The sequence below is a fragment of the Cyprinus carpio genome, chromosome A17 (genome assembly GCF_018340385.1).
Source record: "Cyprinus carpio isolate SPL01 chromosome A17, ASM1834038v1, whole genome shotgun sequence".
Classification (NCBI taxonomy): Eukaryota; Metazoa; Chordata; class Actinopteri; order Cypriniformes; family Cyprinidae; genus Cyprinus; species Cyprinus carpio.
In genome coordinates, this window is record NC_056588.1 from 16013564 (window position 1) to 16034227 (window position 20664).

The window sequence follows — 20664 nt, forward strand, 5'->3', positions numbered from 1 at the left end:
TCTAAAATCTAGTTGCAAAGAATAGTCTCAACCATAAAACACGCCTAGATGAAAAATAAATATGGAGAGTGTTATACTTGCTAGAGCTGTTTGGCAAGGCAGGCCGATACTTGAGCGCAAACTCGCTTGTACTTGCTTGTTAGCTTGTAGCTGCTAGGAACACACATTACGCTGACATTAGCATAAATGGGTTATCGATTCTCATTGAAGTTAACCTTCAGTTCTGTCTTCAGTGTGTAGAATTTGCCGAAGTGGACCGGATAGTGCGTGCGCGTGTGTGTGTGTGTGTGTGTTTGAGCGAGTGACAGTAATGAAGATGTGACCTTTCAGGCTGATCCCTCCTGCCCCTGACAACCCTCCAACGAGCCACTCACCCCTACACGTGCATTTCTGTGTCACAGTGTCATCCATTCCATTTCCAGACATGTAGTTTCTTTCATGAGCTGTCAGCGAACACATCTCTCAGCTCGAGCCTTCTCAAGTACTTGACAGGAATTTTTGAAAGCCTGTCTTCAAGGCATAAGCCAGTGTCCGTCCCATCACGAGGAAATGGGATAGGGAAAAAAGTGATGAAGGATGGGTTGGGGAGGGGGATATGCAGTGGAGATTGACCAACGAGGAGAGGAGATCAGTAAATAACAGTCACCCCAGGGGCCGTGTCTGGGGTGCCTCCTCATCTGGCCCCCAGTCAATTTAATTTAAATGTAAATTTCAGGGATGCGTGGCGTTTAAAGGCTTATATTAGCAAAAAGGGAAAAGTTAATGAATGTATTTCAATCTCTGTAACCACACAGCCTTGCTCATTTACCTCCCGGAATATATGAGCGGTGCTGCTGGAAATTGGGACTGGGATAATATACAGTACGTGCTCTCCAACAACCCACTTAAACCAGCCTTCACAACTCTATCCAGTCCATCATCTCTGGTTATATGGAGGCCGTGTTTGAGTTTGACTGTATATTAAAGTGATGATGATATTACTGTTGCATTTTAGAATGAAAACTGTGAAGAAATGTCCAGGTCAATAACCCAAAACCAAAAGATAAAATAACTGAACCTTTTTAAAATTGTGACAGTTAGAGCTATTTTTTTTAACACATTTTACCTTATTACTAATTTATCTGGTATGGTCTCTTTCATTATATATTACATTAGTGATGATTGTTATTACATTATTGTAATTTTTTTTTTAGTTAATTTTAATAAAATTTAAAAGCAGTACAACAAATGCTATCATGGTCAAGAAATACTTATTGTATTGTACTAATATAATATTCAATATTTAAATCTATAAAATATACCATATAATATACAACTCACAAAAGATTTATATGCAGTGCCGGTCAAAAGTTCATGAAGGATGGCGTGACTGTGAAGACTGGAGTAAAGGCTGCTGAAAATTCAGCTTTGCCATCACAGGAATAAGTTACATTTTAAAATATATTAAAAATAATAATAATAAAAAAATAGTTCTTTTAAATTTTAATAACATTTCACAATATTACTGTTTGTACTGCATTTTTGAAGGGAATAAAAATGCAGCCTTGTTTTTATTAAATTGTTTTACATATATTTAAATTGTTTATTACATATATACTGTATAATATGTTACAGTAAATAAAATTAGACAATTAGACAATTTTTTTTTTGCTTTAGGGTATAATGTAACCTGGTCACCTGTTCATGAGATTCACTCAACTACCCTGACTAAGCATATTTTTTTGAATGCAGATGTATCCAACAGGGTTCTTAATTAGCGTAACCAGCCAAATGTCACTGCTTGTCCTTTATCTACAGTAGGTTTAGCTGTTGTTTAGCTGCAGTAGGTTGCAGTATGGCTATGGTGCTGCACCAGCTAAACCAGCACTACCCAGCATGGACCAGCAAGAAAATTCATGCAAGAGCGAGAGGGGAATGCTGAAAAGACATTGGTGAGGAAGACAGAGAGATTGAGAGGATGGGGGAGGTGAGAGTACGGACGAGCGGAGCGGTCTTAAGAAGAGGGTTCACTTGCTAGTGCCTACTTGGAATTCAGGTTGGTTAAAATTCTGTCTGCATACAGTATGTGTGAATTGGAGAGCTGTCTCATCTAAGAGTGCTAAGGCTTTCCTCACAGAGTGCCAACAGCAGGGAATGTTCATGTCAGCTGTAGCGAGAGGCCTTCCTGTGTTACTGCAATACACACACATTCAGTAAAGCGGATGAGGGTCATGCACACAGTAGACACTGAAAGATACTGTCAGAGAGTTCTGGAGTAAGAGCTATAGAGTAAAATCTGTCAAATGCTAATTTTTCTGCACCTCTCTGGCTTCTACTTGAACTAAAATTCAAATGGTGATGTCAGCCCCCCCCCCCCCCCCCAATTTTGTTGTGTGTGTGTATGAGTGTGTGTGGTCCTGGTATTCCCTACCTTACAGGGACCAAATGTCCCCCCAGTATAGTAATACCAGTACATTTGTGGGGACATTTTTTTGTCCCCATGAGGAAACAAGCTTATAAATCATACAGAATTTTTTTTTTTTTTTTTACATCTAAAACAGTGGAAAGTTTTGTGTGAGGGGTAGGTTTAGGTGTAGGGCTGGAGTAAGGGGACTGAAAATAGTTTATACAGTATAAAAAAACAATTCACCTATAGAATGTCCGCATAAAACATGGAAACTCAATGTGTGTGTGTGTGTGTGTGTGTGTGTGTGTGTGTGTGTGTGTGTGTGTGTGTGTGTGTGTGTGTGTGTGTGTGTGTTTGTGTCTTTATAGTTTTCATGCATTTTTATTTTTAGTTATTTTATTACATCAAGTTAAACTAAACTGAAACAAGCAATGTTGCCTTGGCAACTAGCTGAAATGAAAGTTTTTTTTTTTAAGCATTATTTTTTCATGGTTTTAATTTTAGTCTCAGTTTTGGTTCTAGTTAAGCTGTAATTTGTGAAATTAGGCAAAATGTGTGAAAATATTAGTTAATTGTGTGTGTTTTTAGCATATGAAAAAAAACTGCTGGGTGAGAATTAGTAACTAGAAAGGCAAAAGACCAATTTTTTATTCCAAAAATGTTCAAATGTAATTTCCGTCATTTTCACCACAGAATGTTACCGAGCACAATTCATTTGGGAGCATGCCAACCCCTACAGCCAATAGTGTTTGCATTTCATTTATATATTTTAGAGATGTAAGGACAGATTGCAATTTTTATTCTGGGTTTTATTTTGTGCTCTGCCAGCAGAAAACAACCGCTCATTTTGTTGGCTTGAGCTTGTTGCCAATTAAGAGTGCTTAAATAATGACCTGCAGAGAGCCGTTGTCCTCCTAGGAGGCCTGTGCTGACGTGCTGACTTTTCACTCAACTCCAGTAATGTCTGACGTCCTGTATGGGGTTACATGGTGAGCGCTGATCTAGATTTAGTTGTGCTTGGCTGAAAATCTCTCGATGATCCTTGCAACAGCAGAAAATGGTTACTTCTAATAACACCATAGCAAACATTCATGTCTATTAATGGACAAGACCCAAGCTTCCCCACAGCCTTCACTGGTATTTCCCATAATGCTTTTGTGCACATGTTAATAAAGCTGAAGTGTTTCTACTGCAGCTCTGCACCTCAGTGCCAGATCTAAGCTTGTGATTCTATGATGCAATAAAGTGTGTAATTAATTTCTGATACAGGTACCATCTCCCCTGGATCCGTCCCGCACTGACACTCCAATAATATCATCACTAAACATCAACCCTTAAAGGAATATTCCAGGCTTAGTACAAGTTAAGCACAATCGACAGCATTTGTGAAATATATTACCATAAAAATTCATTTTGACTCATCTCGTCTTTCTCTGCACTTACAGTGGAAGTGAAGGGGCCAGTTTTTGAAGGATTTAAAAGCATAAATGTGAAGCTTATTATTTTTTAAAACTTCAATTTTACATTAATTCTTCTTTTAAAACTTATGTATTATCTAAGATGTAATATGTTTATATCATACTTTTTTACAATAATTTAGAGGTTTATGGAGTTGCATTGTCTTGACAATTAAGTTTAATAAAGTTATATATTTACAAACAATAAACATAATAAATAATAATATTTAGAGGTTTATGGTGTTGTTTTGTTTTTTCAATTAAGTTTAATAATTTTTAACCCTAAAATCATGCATATTGTAGCATTTTATTTATTTATTTTTTTAGGGGGAGTTTGTGAATTTGGAGAAAAATTGTACACTTAAAAAATATCCTGTTAAATTTACAGTAAAAAACTGGCAGCTGGTTGCAAGAAATTCACCATAAAAATACTGTGACAAAATATAATCATGCATTTTATTAAGCGATATAATACTATATAGTACTGAGCGGCCATACAAAAAACACCCAAAGAATCCACATTAATAAATCATTCTCATTATACAAATCATTTTGTATAATACTACTAATATGAACATACTATGAAACACAGATTTGATCTAAGGCTATTACTTTTTTTTGTCAAATACAGTAGTATTGTTAAATACGTAAAGGATAAGGACAACAATAATAAGCATTCAACCTAATAATTATATTCAAACTACAAAACAAACAATAGAAATGTTTACTAATTGGAATTTAAATGTTAATAAAATCTCATGTGTTAACATTAGTTAATGCATAACTGAGAATTTTTAATAGCATTTACTGTTAAAATTATTTTAAAAATGTTGCATTTATTATTGTTAACAGATACGACTTTTGATTAAAAAACATTTTAGTAAATGTAAAAAAAATATAATATCAACTAAGATTAATAAATGCTATAGAAGAAGCCTATGCCTAGTTAATTTTTAGTTTGTTAACTAATTAACTAATGTTAACAAATGAAACCTTATTGTACATTGTTACCAAATTTTTTAAATTAAATGGGGGTGGTGATAGAAGATAAAATACAAGTATATACAGGCAGTAGTATAAGCTATATAGCCTATATTACATTGAAATTAAAAAATATATGACCACTGATTACAGCCACATTCATGGAAGAGAACACTTGTTGTAGTCCATAAATCCTTCATAAACCTTGTAACGTTTGTAAAGTCTGTTCAACAACGTTTAGGAAAAAAAAAAAAAAAAAAAAATTTGCGAATAAACTGTATATAATTGCACTCTAACATGTCCACCAACCCTAGCCAGATCTCCAGTGTTGTGGTCAGGGTTCGGCTGCTCTCGCCTGACTCCTCCCCCGAGTTCGACGCGCTCGTCTCTCGGCTCTGCTCGGGCTTGTCAGTGCGGGCGAGAGCGCTGCTAAACATGGCGTCGGACGGGATGATTTTAACCAACCACGACCACCAAATCCGAGTTGGAATATTGACAGGTAAATACTAAATGACACTAGCTCCTTTTACCCCTCGTCGCTCGTGCTGGTCTTGCCCGTTGTTGTTTGTCGTGCCGGTGGTGATTCCTATCTGAACGAGTTCTGCCCAGCAATCGCTCGCGTTCCTCGACTCATTTGCAAAAGCTGTGCGTTTATTTATCTACATATTCTCGTATTGATTTTATACGTGTGTGCGATAATGTATCCGGCTCTGTGAGATCTGCCTTTGGTCTGTCATGCAGCACAGCTCAGTGTCAAGACAACAGTTTGTGTGATGAATTATTCATAGCTTGTACGCAAGACATCCAAATAACATACAGCAGATCGTTGGAAAACCCTCTTTACATCTGTGAGCGAAGCCTCCGATCGCTGATATATGTCTGTTTATGGTCATATTAACATGTGTGGTTGCTCAATAGTGCTGTTATGTAGATACGAGTTGGTCACGCAGTGTGTTTTTTTTCCCTCATGGATTTCTGCACAGCAGCATCTCGGCTTCGGGTTTGCTTTGAGGCTGCATATGTACACATGCACGGCGAGATTTAAATATATACAGCGTCACGTGCAATAGATGGATCCACTCAGGAATGCACTTTAAACACGACTTTAAGGGTAACCGATAATGGCTTTCACTATTCACGCGATTTAGTGGTATTCTCCTGCACGCGCTTGAGTCGTCTTCATAGATCGCCATCCCGGATTTGGCTAAAAACGAAAATGAAGCAGACGACTTCCTGTTAAATATCGCTGCTGTAGCTTCCTCTAGGGAACAAGGGGAATGAGAGATGAATAGCGATGTTCTTTTGGGTCAGATCTTTATAATGAATCTGTCCACGATTGAGCTTGTTCGTTTATGAGTCGGATTGATCGACTTTTCCAGACGGACTGAACGATTGGTTCATGAGTCGGACTGATTCAGTCTGAGCGATTCTGACTCATTAACTCACTGATTCGAGAACCGTTTTTCGAAGATATCTCACTTGTAAATAATGTGGAGAGTTCTATAAATACATTTACAACTTAATTATGTGACAGTTTTATCAACATGCATGAATGTGCGGTCACATAAGCAAAATTTCTGTAAAATTTCACTGAAAAAAAAGGGGTTCACTTGCCTTTTGTCAATAGTTTGCCAAAGTGAAATTCTTTCTGTTTGTGATCGCTTCTAATTCGTGTGAACAACTTGAACGTGCTGCGAAAATCTGAGTAGGGAAATCTTTCGCACCCTTTTTCCCAATTGCGTGTATTCCTGTTGAAATTACCGTATCTCGCCCATGAAAAATTGTCAAGAAAATGTGACTGCAGCACATTTACAGAGTGACTACAGAGTTTTTTTTTTTTTTTTTTTAAACAGCATTTATAAAAGCATGCAACAACTTTTTCATCGATTTTGTAAATGTGACTGTTTATGATTTGAATTATAGCTACAACAAACTGAAGTGCAACACATGAAATTACTATAATAACCTTTATTAACAGAATGTACCTTAATAAACAGCATCATATGTGTATAGATGGTTATACTGGAAGGTTTTAGAGCATATAATATACCACGACCAGATGTTAGGGATCACGTGATGACGTAAACAAATCGGTTGTGAACCGGTTCTTTGTTACAAACTGCTTAAAAGAACCAGTTTGTGGAAATGAATCGGACTTCCCATCACAAGTGATAAATGCACACATTGACTGAATGCAAATGTCAGTGACTTTGCAGTGTCACATATTCATGACATTCGTCTTGGCGTGTTTCCGTGAGCCTATTCCATGAGCACGTGCCTCTGAGATTCTTGTCGTGAGGGGGAATGGTTTAAAGTATTGTGGGAATACCCCTCCCCCATCATACACACCCCTGTATAAGCATGACTGCTGGCCGAGGGTGCTGTCCTCTGTGTTTTGGTGCTGAAATGCCATCAGTCTCATATTTGTGCTTTTCGCAACATTTTCCTCTATAAAATATATTTGTTGAGGTGAGAGGGATTTTCCCAAGGATATTATACACACTCCCTTCTTTTTTCTTTTATACTAATGTCAGCTGATCTAGTCCATCATTAGTCGCAGTCACGCCTAGCCCTTCTAGGAGATTGGTTAGCATGCCTGCACTGTGTAGGGGCATTTCGTGGAAGCGCACGCTTATTGATGAGGAACTCTGTGTGTGTGTGGAAGAGTGTGTGTGTGTGTAAAGGAGGCAGGGAGGGAGTGAGAGCGAGTATGGATGCCTTAGAGTGAGATGAAAATGGGACCAAGCGCATAGAACTACGGAATGTGCATACTTAATAGTGAGCAAGGGACACATCACTTTTCTGTTCAGTTGTGCACGGACAAGCAAAAACCTTTTGACCCCTTGTTTGAGATGTTGTAAATTGGTGAAATAGAAACATGGCAGGGGCTTCCAAATGTGGCTTAGTCTAAAAATAAGTGTCCAAAATGTTTAGACTATGTATTAAAATTGCATGCAAATAGAAATGAAATCGGAAAGTATTGATTTTGTGCTATTCAAAGTTGGATTGTTTTGGTGTTTATTTTTAGGGTAGCAGGCGAGACAGAGTCTGCATGCACTGCAGATTTCAGAGTGGTTTCCAGGCAAATGTTATCATTGTTCAGAGTGCTGTCTGGTATTATGAATGTTTTACATATAACTTTCATAGCCTGGAACATTTTAGGGGGAAAGATTGAACGAATATAAATGATCGATACTGGGTTCCCTGGATTCTTAAGGTTTTGGTTGAATGCTAGGCTCAGAGCCTTTAATTTTTGGAAGGGTGTTGCTTTTGGTTTTTCATAGAACAGTAAAATATTTGTGTATCCTACAAACCGCCTCCTGAAGGGGATTGTGATATTGGACTGAATTTGTTGTGTTGTAAATGCCATATATTTACTGCATTCATCAGGTTTGCTCAACCAAGCGTTTTTCATTCTGATTGCTTCAGCCTTAGTTGCATGCTATGAAGGGTCAGACACATCTATTGGTAAGTCGATGGTTCCTCTTTGATATCTGATATATGAAATGACACATAGAGAAAAAGCACTAGCTTTTAGATAATTTTCTCTCCAGCTCTCATCATTCCGTTCAAAGGTGCCAGCATCAGAGTTACATTCACGGCTGTCAGGGCTTGTCTCTGAGGTGTTCAGAATGATCTTCCCGTGTGGGCAGGGCTCCTCCTTCTGAAGCTGTCATGCTTCAACGAATAAACTGAAGTCAGGTGCATGCCTGTCTCTGATGGGCTTTATTTCCTCCAACACAGGAAATTATTGAGTTGGAATTTAGTATTGTCTCAGTAGTTGTTTTCCCTATGGAGTCCTGCACATGACATGCTGGGGGAAAAATTAAAATAAATAAATAAATTGTGACCACAAATTAAGAATTCTTAGAATCACTGTAATAATACTCAATGTGTTACATCAATATAAGCACAAAGTGGTGTTCTCTAAACCAAAAGTTCAGCTTAGTGGTTGAATATCTTCTGTGTAGATTATCTTGATGAACAAAATGTGTAAATATCATTAACATTTGTTGGTCCCAGAGCTTTTTTTTATGCTGTTATCCAAAAGCCAATATAACAAATCCTATTGGCTTTTTGTTGAAGGAACCAAGGTGATTCTAATTTCCAGGTTCACCTATGAAAATACATCATCCCTGCATAACAATTTATTATAACACAGTCATAACAAACTGTCATAGCAATCCATTAAATTCTGTAATCGTTGCATTGAATTTTTACTAGTCACCTGTGAGCTGCTCCTGCCCTTTCCTCCCTCTCGAGATCCACCTTCAAATGTAGTTCCTCATGGCCACTGTGGTGTCAAAGCATGTTAGCACCCATATGAAGTTTATCTTTCTGCTAACACTCAAACAGCTCTCCAAAAGTTTACACTTCAAGTCCCGTTAACACCTCCTGAAACCCTCCAGTGGTGAAGGGGCAGACACTTGAATAGCAATTGGGAACTCATGTGCCAGACTTAAAGGCAATAGAGGACCTTGTATTTGAAAGACATGGGCCTCTGCCAAGATCTAATCTCAGTTGAACATCAACAGTTGCTATTAATAAGCCTTAATGAAAGATAGTTCAGATGTCGGTCCCCAGGTATCGCTTCGAAGCCATCAGTATTGAATTACAGGGGCATAATTTCACAGGTGTTGGAAATCAGCTTGGAGGATGCAGATAACAGTTTTTTGGTCAGTGTTCTCAGAACGACTCATGTACTAGACATCAAATCAAAGCTAAGGACAAATGTGCAGCTTTTATGTAGTGGTTTATGCGAGTACTCCTTTCCATGTAGACATGGATGACATTTTTGTGGATTTATGCTCCTCGTTCTGTGACTGTAGTTACCCTTTGGGGATCTAGAGGACAAATGAGTACAGCTTGATATACATTTATGGTATTCCGTAGTCCCTTAGTTTTCACCAAAGAAGCATAAGGGTGTGTTTGTGCATATTTTTTTGAAGATCACTGTCAATTTTTCAAAGTTAATGGGTAAGACTTTGGACCTACTTTCACTTAATACTATATCATTCCTGAGGTGTTTTGCCTTAAAAATCTCTAAGCATCATGCTCAGACATATACTGGCCATCGGAAGCACTGGGACATTCCCAGTGAGGATCAGTCACCCATACAGAACTGACGAAAGTGCGTTGTGCTTCTGTCACGATGTAAAGTGACGAACAGTGCAAGTTGCTTGATTCATTCATATGTGACACAGAGTTGTGTTATACACTCGTGTGATATGAGAACATTAAATGCTGGCTGAAACCAGCCACAACAATGTAAACTGCATGAAGAGGTAAACTGGAAAATGGCAGTACATATTTACAAGCTTGTCAATTCAGCACCATAGTAATTTAACTTGCAGTTATTAACACTGTTTTGGCAGAAATGTGTTTATTATAAATGTTACTCTTATTACTTATATTAAATATTGGGGAATATTTTACTTTTATACAAGTTGTTTTTGTAGTTTCTACATACTTCGTTTTTTTTTTTAAATGACGAATTCCATAGTTTATTAATATTTATTATTTATTTTAAAAACCATATAACCATGGTAACGAGGACCATGGTTTTACTTGTTGTGACCATCATCAATACTAGTCAGTTAAAGTCTTGAATTACTATAATACTATAGTGAACTCTGGTAGAACTTTAGTAAATTTCATTAGGATCATTTGACAGACTAGTTTTAATAGTTTCTTTCTCTTTAAATGTTTGGTTCCAATTCAATTTTAATTGAAGTAAAACGTTAATTCAACAAGAGCCTGATTAAAGATAAACATCAGTGTCTTATATAAATTAGGTGTTAACTATTTACAAATGGAAAAGTTTTTAAAGGGATAGTTCACCCAAAAATGAAAACTCCATCATGTCATTCCAAACCTGTCTGAATTTCTTTCTTCTGTGGAACGTAAAAGAAGATAATTTGAGAAATTAAAGAAATTTTTATTCATTTAGTAGAAACAAGGGTAACCAAAATTTGGTAACATTCTACAAAATATCTTCTTTGCGTTCCACATGTAGAAGATGATGACTGAATTTAATAGCAGGAAATTTTCTGAATTCCACCTCAAAATCAGCAATTTACTGTCAAGTGAATTTCTATGTGAAAAAAATGCATTATGAAGTTTGTTGCATTTGCTGTGAGTTCAGTAATATCTTCTCATTATTTGTTTCTGTCCTGTTTTATTGATTCATTTATTATTCCAATTTAAAGCCCTATCTGGTTGCGTAGATGTCGTACAGAAAGCTATTGACCAATCGAAAGCCATTCTCGTTCTGGTAACCTCATTATGCAGAAGGTATCTTCAGTTTAGCAGATTATTTTTCTGTTCCATCGAGGGATTTCTGTCCAGATGTGAGCGAGATGAAATTGCATGCTCATGATAAATCCACTGCAGTTGTTATCTGCATATGTTTAGAGCTCAGATCTCTCAGCACGGGCACAAGAATTTCTTTTTGAAGCGGATTATCTTTGAAGCATCTCTCTGCCGTTTAGAGAGCCATAGCTCGTACTGAGATATACTTAATGTAAGTCTCGGTTATAGTGTAACCCCATGGCAATGAAGTATTCTTTGAAATGCCTAAGGGGCCTACTTAGTCCAACTAGTACTGACTGAATTGAAATAGAAGGCTCTGTAAGTCCTACACACAGATTTACAGTTAAACACTAAGATATTTCTTTATTATGGCTTTTATTTTACATAAATACATTCTTTCATGCAGCTATATGTTGTTTTGCCTATTTTTTTACATTTGGGGTGCACAATAAATATCGGCCGATAATTAATGCGCATCTCGTCAGTAAAGTCGGTTCTCTAATCAGCTGTAAATTCCATCAGGTGCTGATTTCACATAGAACAGCTGTTACTACACGGAGCCGTTGTTAACTGACAAGCTGCGCAAAGCCAAGCTGATAATGAACATGGATTTGCGTAGCTTGTCAGTTAAACAAGCTTGTCAGTTATTTAATTTCACATAATTATGCATTATACAAGCATGTTTTTATGACTTTTTTTTGCATATAAGCTTGTCTTTTTATGTTACATAAAACATGCTGACGTGTCAAATTATGCTACAATAAAAATAATTTTGCAAGCATTAATTTAATTTTGCATATAGGTATGTTTTTACATAAAGACATGCTAACATGATTACATGATTAATCAAAAATGCTTAAATGCAAAATTATTTTATATTCACCTCTGTTTTATTTAAAATAAGAGCCATTATAAAGAATTATTTATAAGCATGCCTTCACAAAAAGACAAAATTCTTTATATATTTATTTATTTTGGACATTCATTTGTTTTACATGACATGGCATTGAATGAATGTGGCGTTTACACATGGTTATTTATTAAAAAGTGAAATATGTCTTCTATGTCAAACTCCTATGACTGTTAAACATATTTTACTGGATTGCACAATTTTTTATGTAAATGCACAACATTTTTACTCAGAGATATGTTCAACTGATGCATGTCTAAATTTATGTTAGAGTTTTTGTCTTGTATTAATCTTAAATGTTTTATGTAGTTTTATTTTTTGTTGATTTGATCTCACCATGAAGAAGATAGCCTTGCTGCTCTCATGACATTGAAGAAAATAATTATACTTGTATGCAAAATTAACACTGTATAATTTCCACCATGGTTTTATCATTGTTTAATTACCCACTTATTGAAGACTTATTTTCTCAAGAAGGTCACCTGGCTGAGCTCTCCCACTCTCCCACTCTCCCGCTCTGCTATTGGTTGCCCTGCTTACTGACAGTTCTCCTGTCCTCTTGCAGTGTGTTCCACCAGGGTTGGCTCCAAGGCCTGCCTCTATTTCCACACCACAAGCTCCATTCATAAATGTGTAATGGCTCATGAACGTGTTGGCTCAGTGTCTGTGTCCTGCTGGGGATTTGGAGCAGTGGGAAATATGATCCAGCAGGACATTTATACCATGCCGTCTAGCCTATGCTTCACTTCCCACTTACACTCAGAGTGTGTGGAGAGTGTGTGAACTCATTGCAGTCGGTGTGTTGTGTGACAGGCCTGTATGCTTACATCACAGACACCCAAGCTTTACTTGTTTTAAAGGAATATTTCTCTCAAAAAATTAAAATTTGCTGGACATACTCAGGCCATCCAAGAGTTTGCTCACCAGTGGATTTTCTGCAGTGAATGGGTGCCGTCAGAATGAGTTTAAACAGATGAGAAAAACATCACAATAATCCACAAGTAATCCAAATGTCTCCAGTCCATCAGTTAACGTCTTGTGAAGTGAAAAGCTGCATGTTTGTAAGAAGCAAACGTGCATTTTTATTTGAAGTTGTCGCTTCTGGCCAAAATGCTAGTCCATAATTCATAATAATATTTCCTCCAGTCAAAAAGTCCATCTGTTGTCATATTTGTTTAGAACTGTTTTGGTCTGTTTTCTCTTGTAAACGGCACTTGATCTGTGCATATTTCTCTCCTGATTCAGACAAAACAACTTTTTGCACTAGAGAAAGTGTTATTATGGATAATGGTATTTTGTAGGGCTGCACAATTAATCGAAATTAAATCGCAAAAGCAATCAATCGCGATTAGGCAGAAGGTGCGATTGTTATGCATATCTTTCAGTGTAGCACAGTTCTGTGATCAGTAGGGTTGGGAACTGAGAACCAGTTCTTATTCACAACCGGTTCTGTTTTTTGAAAAGAACCAAAACCGTGAGCAAAATATTTATTTTCATGCAATTTAAATGTTTAAAAATGTGGAAACCACTCATTGCGTCACACCATCTCCTGACTGCATTATTATTTTTTAAAATAGGGGCTTTATGGAGAGTGTGTATACATGGTTATAAGTATAACAGTTTATATTTCATTAATTTAGGGAAATGAACAAGTGTCTTAGTCCTCAAGGGACTGTTTGGCCGACCAGCTTATTCCTGCTTGAAAAGCAAAATGTTATTGATAGTGTAAAAAACATCAACTTTGAAGCACATGATTGATGGACTAGCATTACTCAACATTTCTCACTACCTTCCAGCAACACTACATTCAATGAAGGTACAATAGTAAAAAACATAATAGTTCATTTAAATGGAATCGGAACCGGAAAATTTGTATACTGTAATATATATGTTGAATTTTGACATTGCCAACCTTTAAATTAAGGTGACAGGAAGTAATAAACAGTATTGAGCATTGCGTAGTTGAGTATTGTGCATTTTTCCTTACCACTTTTTTTTAAATAGTTGTTTAATGATTTTAATGGAACCAGAACCGGAACCGGAAAATTTCTAACGATTCCCAACCCTAGTGATCAGCAGTAAATCTCCATCCAAAGGCCAGAGGGCACTCTTGTGCTGGAAATCCAAATATGCCCGAAGAAGAAATCCAGGAAATGCCTATCGCTGCAGCTGATTAAACAGAAGATTTAACTGCTTTCATTGATTCAACGTGACTAATAAACACATGACTACGGCAATATATGGTTTATCTGAGTTCTTCTTATTATAAATTTTGATCATAATAAATTATATCCATAATGAAATTCTAATCGACACAGCCTATATCACTGCTTAGAATACAATGGAATATTGTGTGCCTTAACTATTCTGTTTAAGAAGCCACATCATCTCACAGAAGGATTTATTTCAAATACTCGACTGATGTTATGAAGTGAGTTTGGAGTAAAAACATGTTATTAAATGTATTTTCACATGCTCTCAGATGGAGCAGCATTACTACACAGAGCTGTAGTTCACCGAGAAGATACGCAAACAGGATTTTGTTGATTACATAATCCTACAATTATATTGTCTGAAATTATGAACACGATTTTGCATAGCTTGTCAGAGAACTACAGCTCTGTGTAGTAAATGCTGCTCTATCTGAAAGCAGGTGATGGTGATTTACTGCTAATCACAGAACCGGCTTTACTGACAAAATGTGCAGGACAATCGCGATTAATTGTGTCCGATTAATCATGCAGCCCTAGTATTTTGGCCAATTTGAAATCAATTTATTTTCTACAAGTGTTTCTGCAAAAGATATTAATTGATGGACTGAAGTTCTGCAGATTACTTGTGGATTGTTGTGATGTTTTTATCAGCTGTTTAGACTCTGATTCTGACGGTACACATTCACTGCAGAGGATCCATTGGTGAAGAAATAATGTAATGCTAATTTCTCTAAATCTGTTAATTTTTTTATATATATATTTTGCCATATTGTTTTGTTCGGATTTTTCTTTTTTAAATTGCTCAGCCCTGATGACATAATCATGACATTTTTATTTATTTTTTACTTAAATAAAATATTAAGTGGTCCAATTACCCCCTCCTCCCTTTCCTATTTTTTAAAAAGGGTTTTTTGTGTTTTTTTTTGTTGTTTCAATATGAGCGCTAAAAATAGATTGAGATCCATTTCAGTATGACAGTATATCAGTGTAACGAGATATAATTCACGTTAGATTCTGACTTTTATTTCAGAGACCTCGTGCCTTTTTCGGCTGTTAATGATAAAGAAATGACCTTTGGTCTCCTCTGTCCCATGATGCCCTGAGAGCTGGCCTTGAAATGGTGTCTTTTTCATTCTGGCCCTCTGCTGATTAAATGGATCGCTGAAGGGGTTCATGGCTGGTCATATATTTATCACATGCTCAACCATTAGAGTTCACAGAGCAGGCTAGATCATGAGACGCATGCAAATACACACACAACATAGCAGTGTTTTGCAGCCCCTTCAGAACTGAATTCAGAATGCTTTTAAAATTGTAGTTCAATTTCCGAATTTCTAGTATTTTAATCAGTGATGTAAAAGCTACATCTAAGAGTTTGTAAATGAAAGCATTCACACAGATATACTAGAGCAGTGGCTGAAATGCAGCAGTGTTTTTGATAGTTGGAACAGCAGAGGCTGAAAACGAGCACGATAATCCTCATGCAGTTTTAATCGGCCTTTAATCATTACTCTCATTACACCCCTCCACTGTCAACAGCACTCAAAACACACATCCGTTCAACGCTAGACACATACAGCTCTGAATACATAAGGGAAGGCCTGTGTGTTCTTGGAATAGATTAAGAACATGGTTATGGATTTGTGATTGTGTGAGCAAATGTGGTATTATTGTATAGTTTTTCTCATTTCTCAGTAATGCTGCCCGGTTATGTATTTTTATAAATAATATTTTTCTTCTTATTTTTTTTGCATGATTGTGAGCATGTCACCGCTGGTGGTGTGACTGTGTGCATGACACATGTGTTTGGATTCAGGGCTGTATTGTGGAGCAAGGCCTGACATAGCTTGTATTGTTTTCCATTTAATCGCCGTAAAAAGCGCATCAATTTTCTTTAGCTCCAGCTCTCGAAGCTGTTTATTATGCATTTCTATTTACATATTTTATATCACAGCCATACATGCCCATATTATTTGTTAGACTGAAACATCTATTTATCAGCTTGTTAAGGACCTGGGCTGAGTGTTGGTTTCAGGAAACATGAAACTGGTTCCAAATTCCATCTTCATCCTGTTTCAAGAAGTACAGATACTCTTTCTGGTTAAGCTTTTCTTAAAGGGATAGTTCAGATAAAAATGAAATGTCATCATTTACTTTTAAAAAATTAAACACATGCATTGCATTTGAAATTTACTACTACTACTACTACTACTACTACTACTACTACTACTACTACTACTAATTTATTTGCTTTTTATTTAAATATTAGCTATTTAAATATTTTAAATGAAATGTATTACATGACATTAAAGTACTTGTATTAGATGTTTGATGTCTACTGTATTAGGCACATTCAGATATTATAAATTAATCTATATAATAATAAATCTATAATATATATTTACCTTTTTATTTATTTGCTCTTTAAATGTCAATATATATACATTATATATACATTTTTATTTTTTGAACATGAGTGACAAATTGACTGAGCAGGTGAAAAAAAAAATCCTTATTGTTGATGCCTGAACAGCTCGGTTATATTCCAGGAACACTTCTCACAGTGAGGTAGAAACTGTATCAGTAACAGTACAAGAGGCCCATATGGTTGAAACAGACTGTGTGAGAGAGAGAATCTGCCAAAGTGTCTCAGTAATGATCTCTTCTCTTAAACATAGCTTCCCATCTGAATGTGTCTGTGTTCTGTTGGCCCGTGTCTGGATGAATAATTTAACTCAAGCCTTATCTGGACACAGTGTGACTGCAGCATCTTAGATAATAGAATACAGACATTAATCACAGCCCCCCACCCCACGGCTAAAGGAACCCCCTGGAATCGCACCACTCTCGCACCACTGATCAGTTGGACTTGCTGCTCTTTATGTTTATGTAACCTGTTGGAGTGTGTGCTTCAGAGCGTATGTGATTTATTGGTGATGTTTTCTATGCTTGGCATTACTTCAGATTTCTGTGAGTGCAACATTTGGAGGTGGGTAGTGCCCGCCCTGAGAAGGAGTTTGGTAAGTTTCTCTCTCAATAAGATAGACATGGAAATTAATTTGATCCAAGAGAGAAGTGCTGTTCTTGCATGACTAGTTGTTTGACAAGCATGCCTTTCTGTGCCAAACGAGAAGTTACTAAGACCAATGCTATTATACAAATAACTAACCAGGTATGATGCAATAAAACCTCTCTCCATTTAAATTCAGATTTTTTGTCCTAAGCATCTGCAACCACAAAAGAAAGTTTTGTCATTGATGTTTAATTATTATTTTTGCACTGGCTCGCCTGCCCCTATGAAATCTCATTGGTCCAAATTGGTGTTTAATGTAGATTAGACATAAAATATTTCCAATTTGCTGTAATAGGATTTTTGTGAGTGCGTTTTTTGGAGGTGGGTAGTGCCCGCCCTGAGAAGGAGTTTGGATATATTGTGGTGGGAGGAGCAACAGGGGATCTTGTGTCCTCGTTGTGCTGCGGGGTTAGTGAAGGTGGGGCAGTGTTTGAGAAGGACGGGTCCAGATAAGGGGCAGAGTCCAGTGGCTGCACGTGCTCCCGGGGAGCGAGGGGCGGCGGCTTCTTCTGAGCAGCTTCGTCCTCCTTGGCCCACGGGACTTTCAGGAGATAAACGGCCCGGCATCCTGGCCCGTCAGCTGTATAACGGGTGCGGTTCTTGTGCAGACAGCACGGCTCTGACAGTGCGGGAGTCCCTCTACGCACCCTTCCTGGACCCACGAGGACACTAGCGTGCACGGGGAAGAGACCGGTCTCCCGAGGAGAGGCGCGCTTGGCATTTAAACATATTCTGTGATGATTCTTCATTCTTTTCTGGTGTTGCTCATAGGTAATATATGGCACTTTCTGTGGGGATTCGCGCTTGGCCGACTCGTCACCCCCCCCCCCCCCCCCATCACCAGGCCGCCGCCCACACTGGACTGCTACCATGATCCTCAACCAGGCTCCAAATGGTCGGAGTGGGCGGGGCGGGGCAGGGCGGGGCGGGGATTCCTCTCCGGGTCGTTCCCTCTCTTGCACTGCACCGGAACAGGGACAGAGAAACCGTGTTTTTGTCGAACAGCCTCAACCAACCACAGGGTAAATGACAATCGAAGAAACGTCACTTACCCCTTTTGTGGCTGGGAGGCTGTCTCCGTCATTCCTCTGTCCCAGTTCGGGTTTTCACGACTTTTTGCGAGCGAGAGAGAATGACCTCATCAGGTTTTCCCCAACTGTGCTGTGTAGGCTCCGCCTTGCCCGCATTCTCCACCAGTGTGGCGGGAGGAGCAAACAACAGACACAGTGGGTGTGGAGTCAGGCCTTAGAGAGGCTTTTATTAACAGAAAATAAAACAAAGTGTCCAGAAAAGGGAAATAAAGTGTCCAGAATAAACAGGGGATCTGGTTGCCTCGTTGTGCTGCGGGGTTAGTGAAGGTGGGGCAGTGTTCGAGAAGGAAGGGTCCAGGTAAGGGGCGGAGTCCAGCGGCTGCACGTGCTCCCCTCTTGGTCTGGGGTGCGAGGGGCGGCGGCTTCTTCTGAGCAGCTTCGTCCTCCTCTCCGTCACTCACGCACCCAATCCTGTCGGAAGCCTGGCGAGGGGCGGCGATTAAGGGACGGGGTGATAATGATAATTAGGGGGAGGCAGCTGACTGGTCACAATATTTTATTTATACAAATACAGTTCAAAAGTTTATTTAAACACAGTAAAATTAGTAATATTGTGAAATGTGTCAATTGTTTTCTATTGTAAAATATTTAAAATGTAATTTATTCCAGTGACACAAAGCTGTATTTTCAGCAATTATTACCCCAGTCTTCAGTGTCACATGATCCGTTAGAAATCATTGTAAAATGCTTTCTTTTTTTCTTTCTTTCTTTCTTTCTTTCTTTCTTTCTTTCTTTCTTTCTTTCTTTCTTTCTTTCTTTCTTTCTTTTTTTTTTTTTCTTTCTTTTTCTTTCTTGCTTTTCTTTCTTTCTTTCTTTCTTTCGCTCGAGTTGAAATTTTTGAACTTGTGTGGAAGTAGTTGGAGTTTTTGTTTTTGAAAGCGAATATCTCAAGTTTGCAGCAAACGCGTCGTGCATTTCGCGTCATTCACGTTGGCTGCTTCGAATTCGCCTCTGTTCGTGTCTTCGCATTGACTTTCTATGTTATCTACTCGCGCGAATAATTACATTTGCGTTTGGTGTGGTTACACCATAAGGCTTTCATACACTATATGTTGCAAATTGTTTCATATCAGGCTTTTGTTTCTCTTTAATATTATTAAAGATGAAATAAATCAAATCCAGTGTAGAACGGGCTGTCTTCAGTTTGTGCAACTGTATTAAAATAACTTCTGGCTGATCTCTAATAAACATTCCAGTCTCGTTTTAAGAAAAGATAATTGTTCATTGTAACAAATTTTCAAAGCCGTGCTGTTTGTTTCAACTAACAACGACCCTCTATAATGCTAATTAAAGCACTGGTGCATGGGTTCAGAGTGGAGGTTCTGTATTGTGATAAAAGATGAGTGTAAGACAATTGTAATATAATACTGTATTGATTTTATTCTTTTTCTAATAATGGAATAATTCAAGTGCCAGTTTGTGTGTTTGTGTTGGCTGGAGTGGACCTACTTTGAAAAAAGAGAAACATTACACCACATCTCGTTAATATAACATGTTGGAGTAATGAGATCTGTGATATGATCTGAGCGCTGTGGCCATACAGATGCGTTTTGGGAGGGGAGTCCACAGTCATCTGCCTTGAGAACACAACTTCTGTTAACTCAAACTTCATTCATACTCTTCATTTTCTGACGTGATCACACTTTGGGTGATTCACCAAACACGCAGATGCACAAAGTGAATGAACAGAACACCTTTAAGCCAGCATGGTGTGTGAGACTCAGGGAGTCGTTCCACAGATTAAGCTTGCGATTCGGATGCAGCGCTGGATTGTGGGATTACAGCTCTCACACATTGCGGCTCAGCTGTGTCTTCATGCGCAGTGTCTGTGTAGTGAAGGACAGTGCCACTGTTACAGTCCATAGAAATCGGTTTGCAACTAGAGGCGTACAGGAAGTTCTTGTTCTCTTGGTTTTTATGTGCATAGAAGCACACGTGAGACCGAGCTGCATTAGTGAATGTTTAAAGGGATAGTTCACCCAAAAATATATTCAGCCTTATTTTTTCAAACCTTTCTTTTGATCAAAACACAAATTAAGATATTTGAATAAACCCTGAGACATTTGTCGCTCCATTTAAACTCTATTACATTAAAGTGTTGATCAATCAAAACATTCATAAAAAAGTAAATGTAATCGATATGAATCAAGAGGCTTAATCAAAATCTTCTGAAGAGACATAATCGCTTTGTATGATGAACAGATTTAATTTAGGCTTTTATTTGCATTTAAACTTTGATCA

General features: G+C 37.7%; 1 protein-coding gene across 10 annotated transcripts in view; it reads left to right on the forward strand.

Moving 5' to 3' along the window:
- Positions 1 to 5137: 5137 nt before the first annotated feature.
- Positions 5138 to 20664, forward strand: part of LOC109048025 (gephyrin-like) — a 74484-nt gene continuing 58957 nt past the window's right edge. For 3 of the 10 annotated variants that reach the window (XM_042774223.1, XM_042774224.1, XM_042774229.1), the window contains exon 1: positions 5138 to 5323. In XM_042774223.1, the coding sequence (XP_042630157.1) occupies positions 5260 to 5323 (64 nt within the window). In that variant the 5' untranslated portion in view covers positions 5138 to 5259. The remainder of the gene's footprint in view (positions 5324 to 20664) is intronic. The other 7 variants (XM_042774226.1, XM_042774230.1, XM_042774231.1 and 4 more) reach the window with 3 other exon arrangements.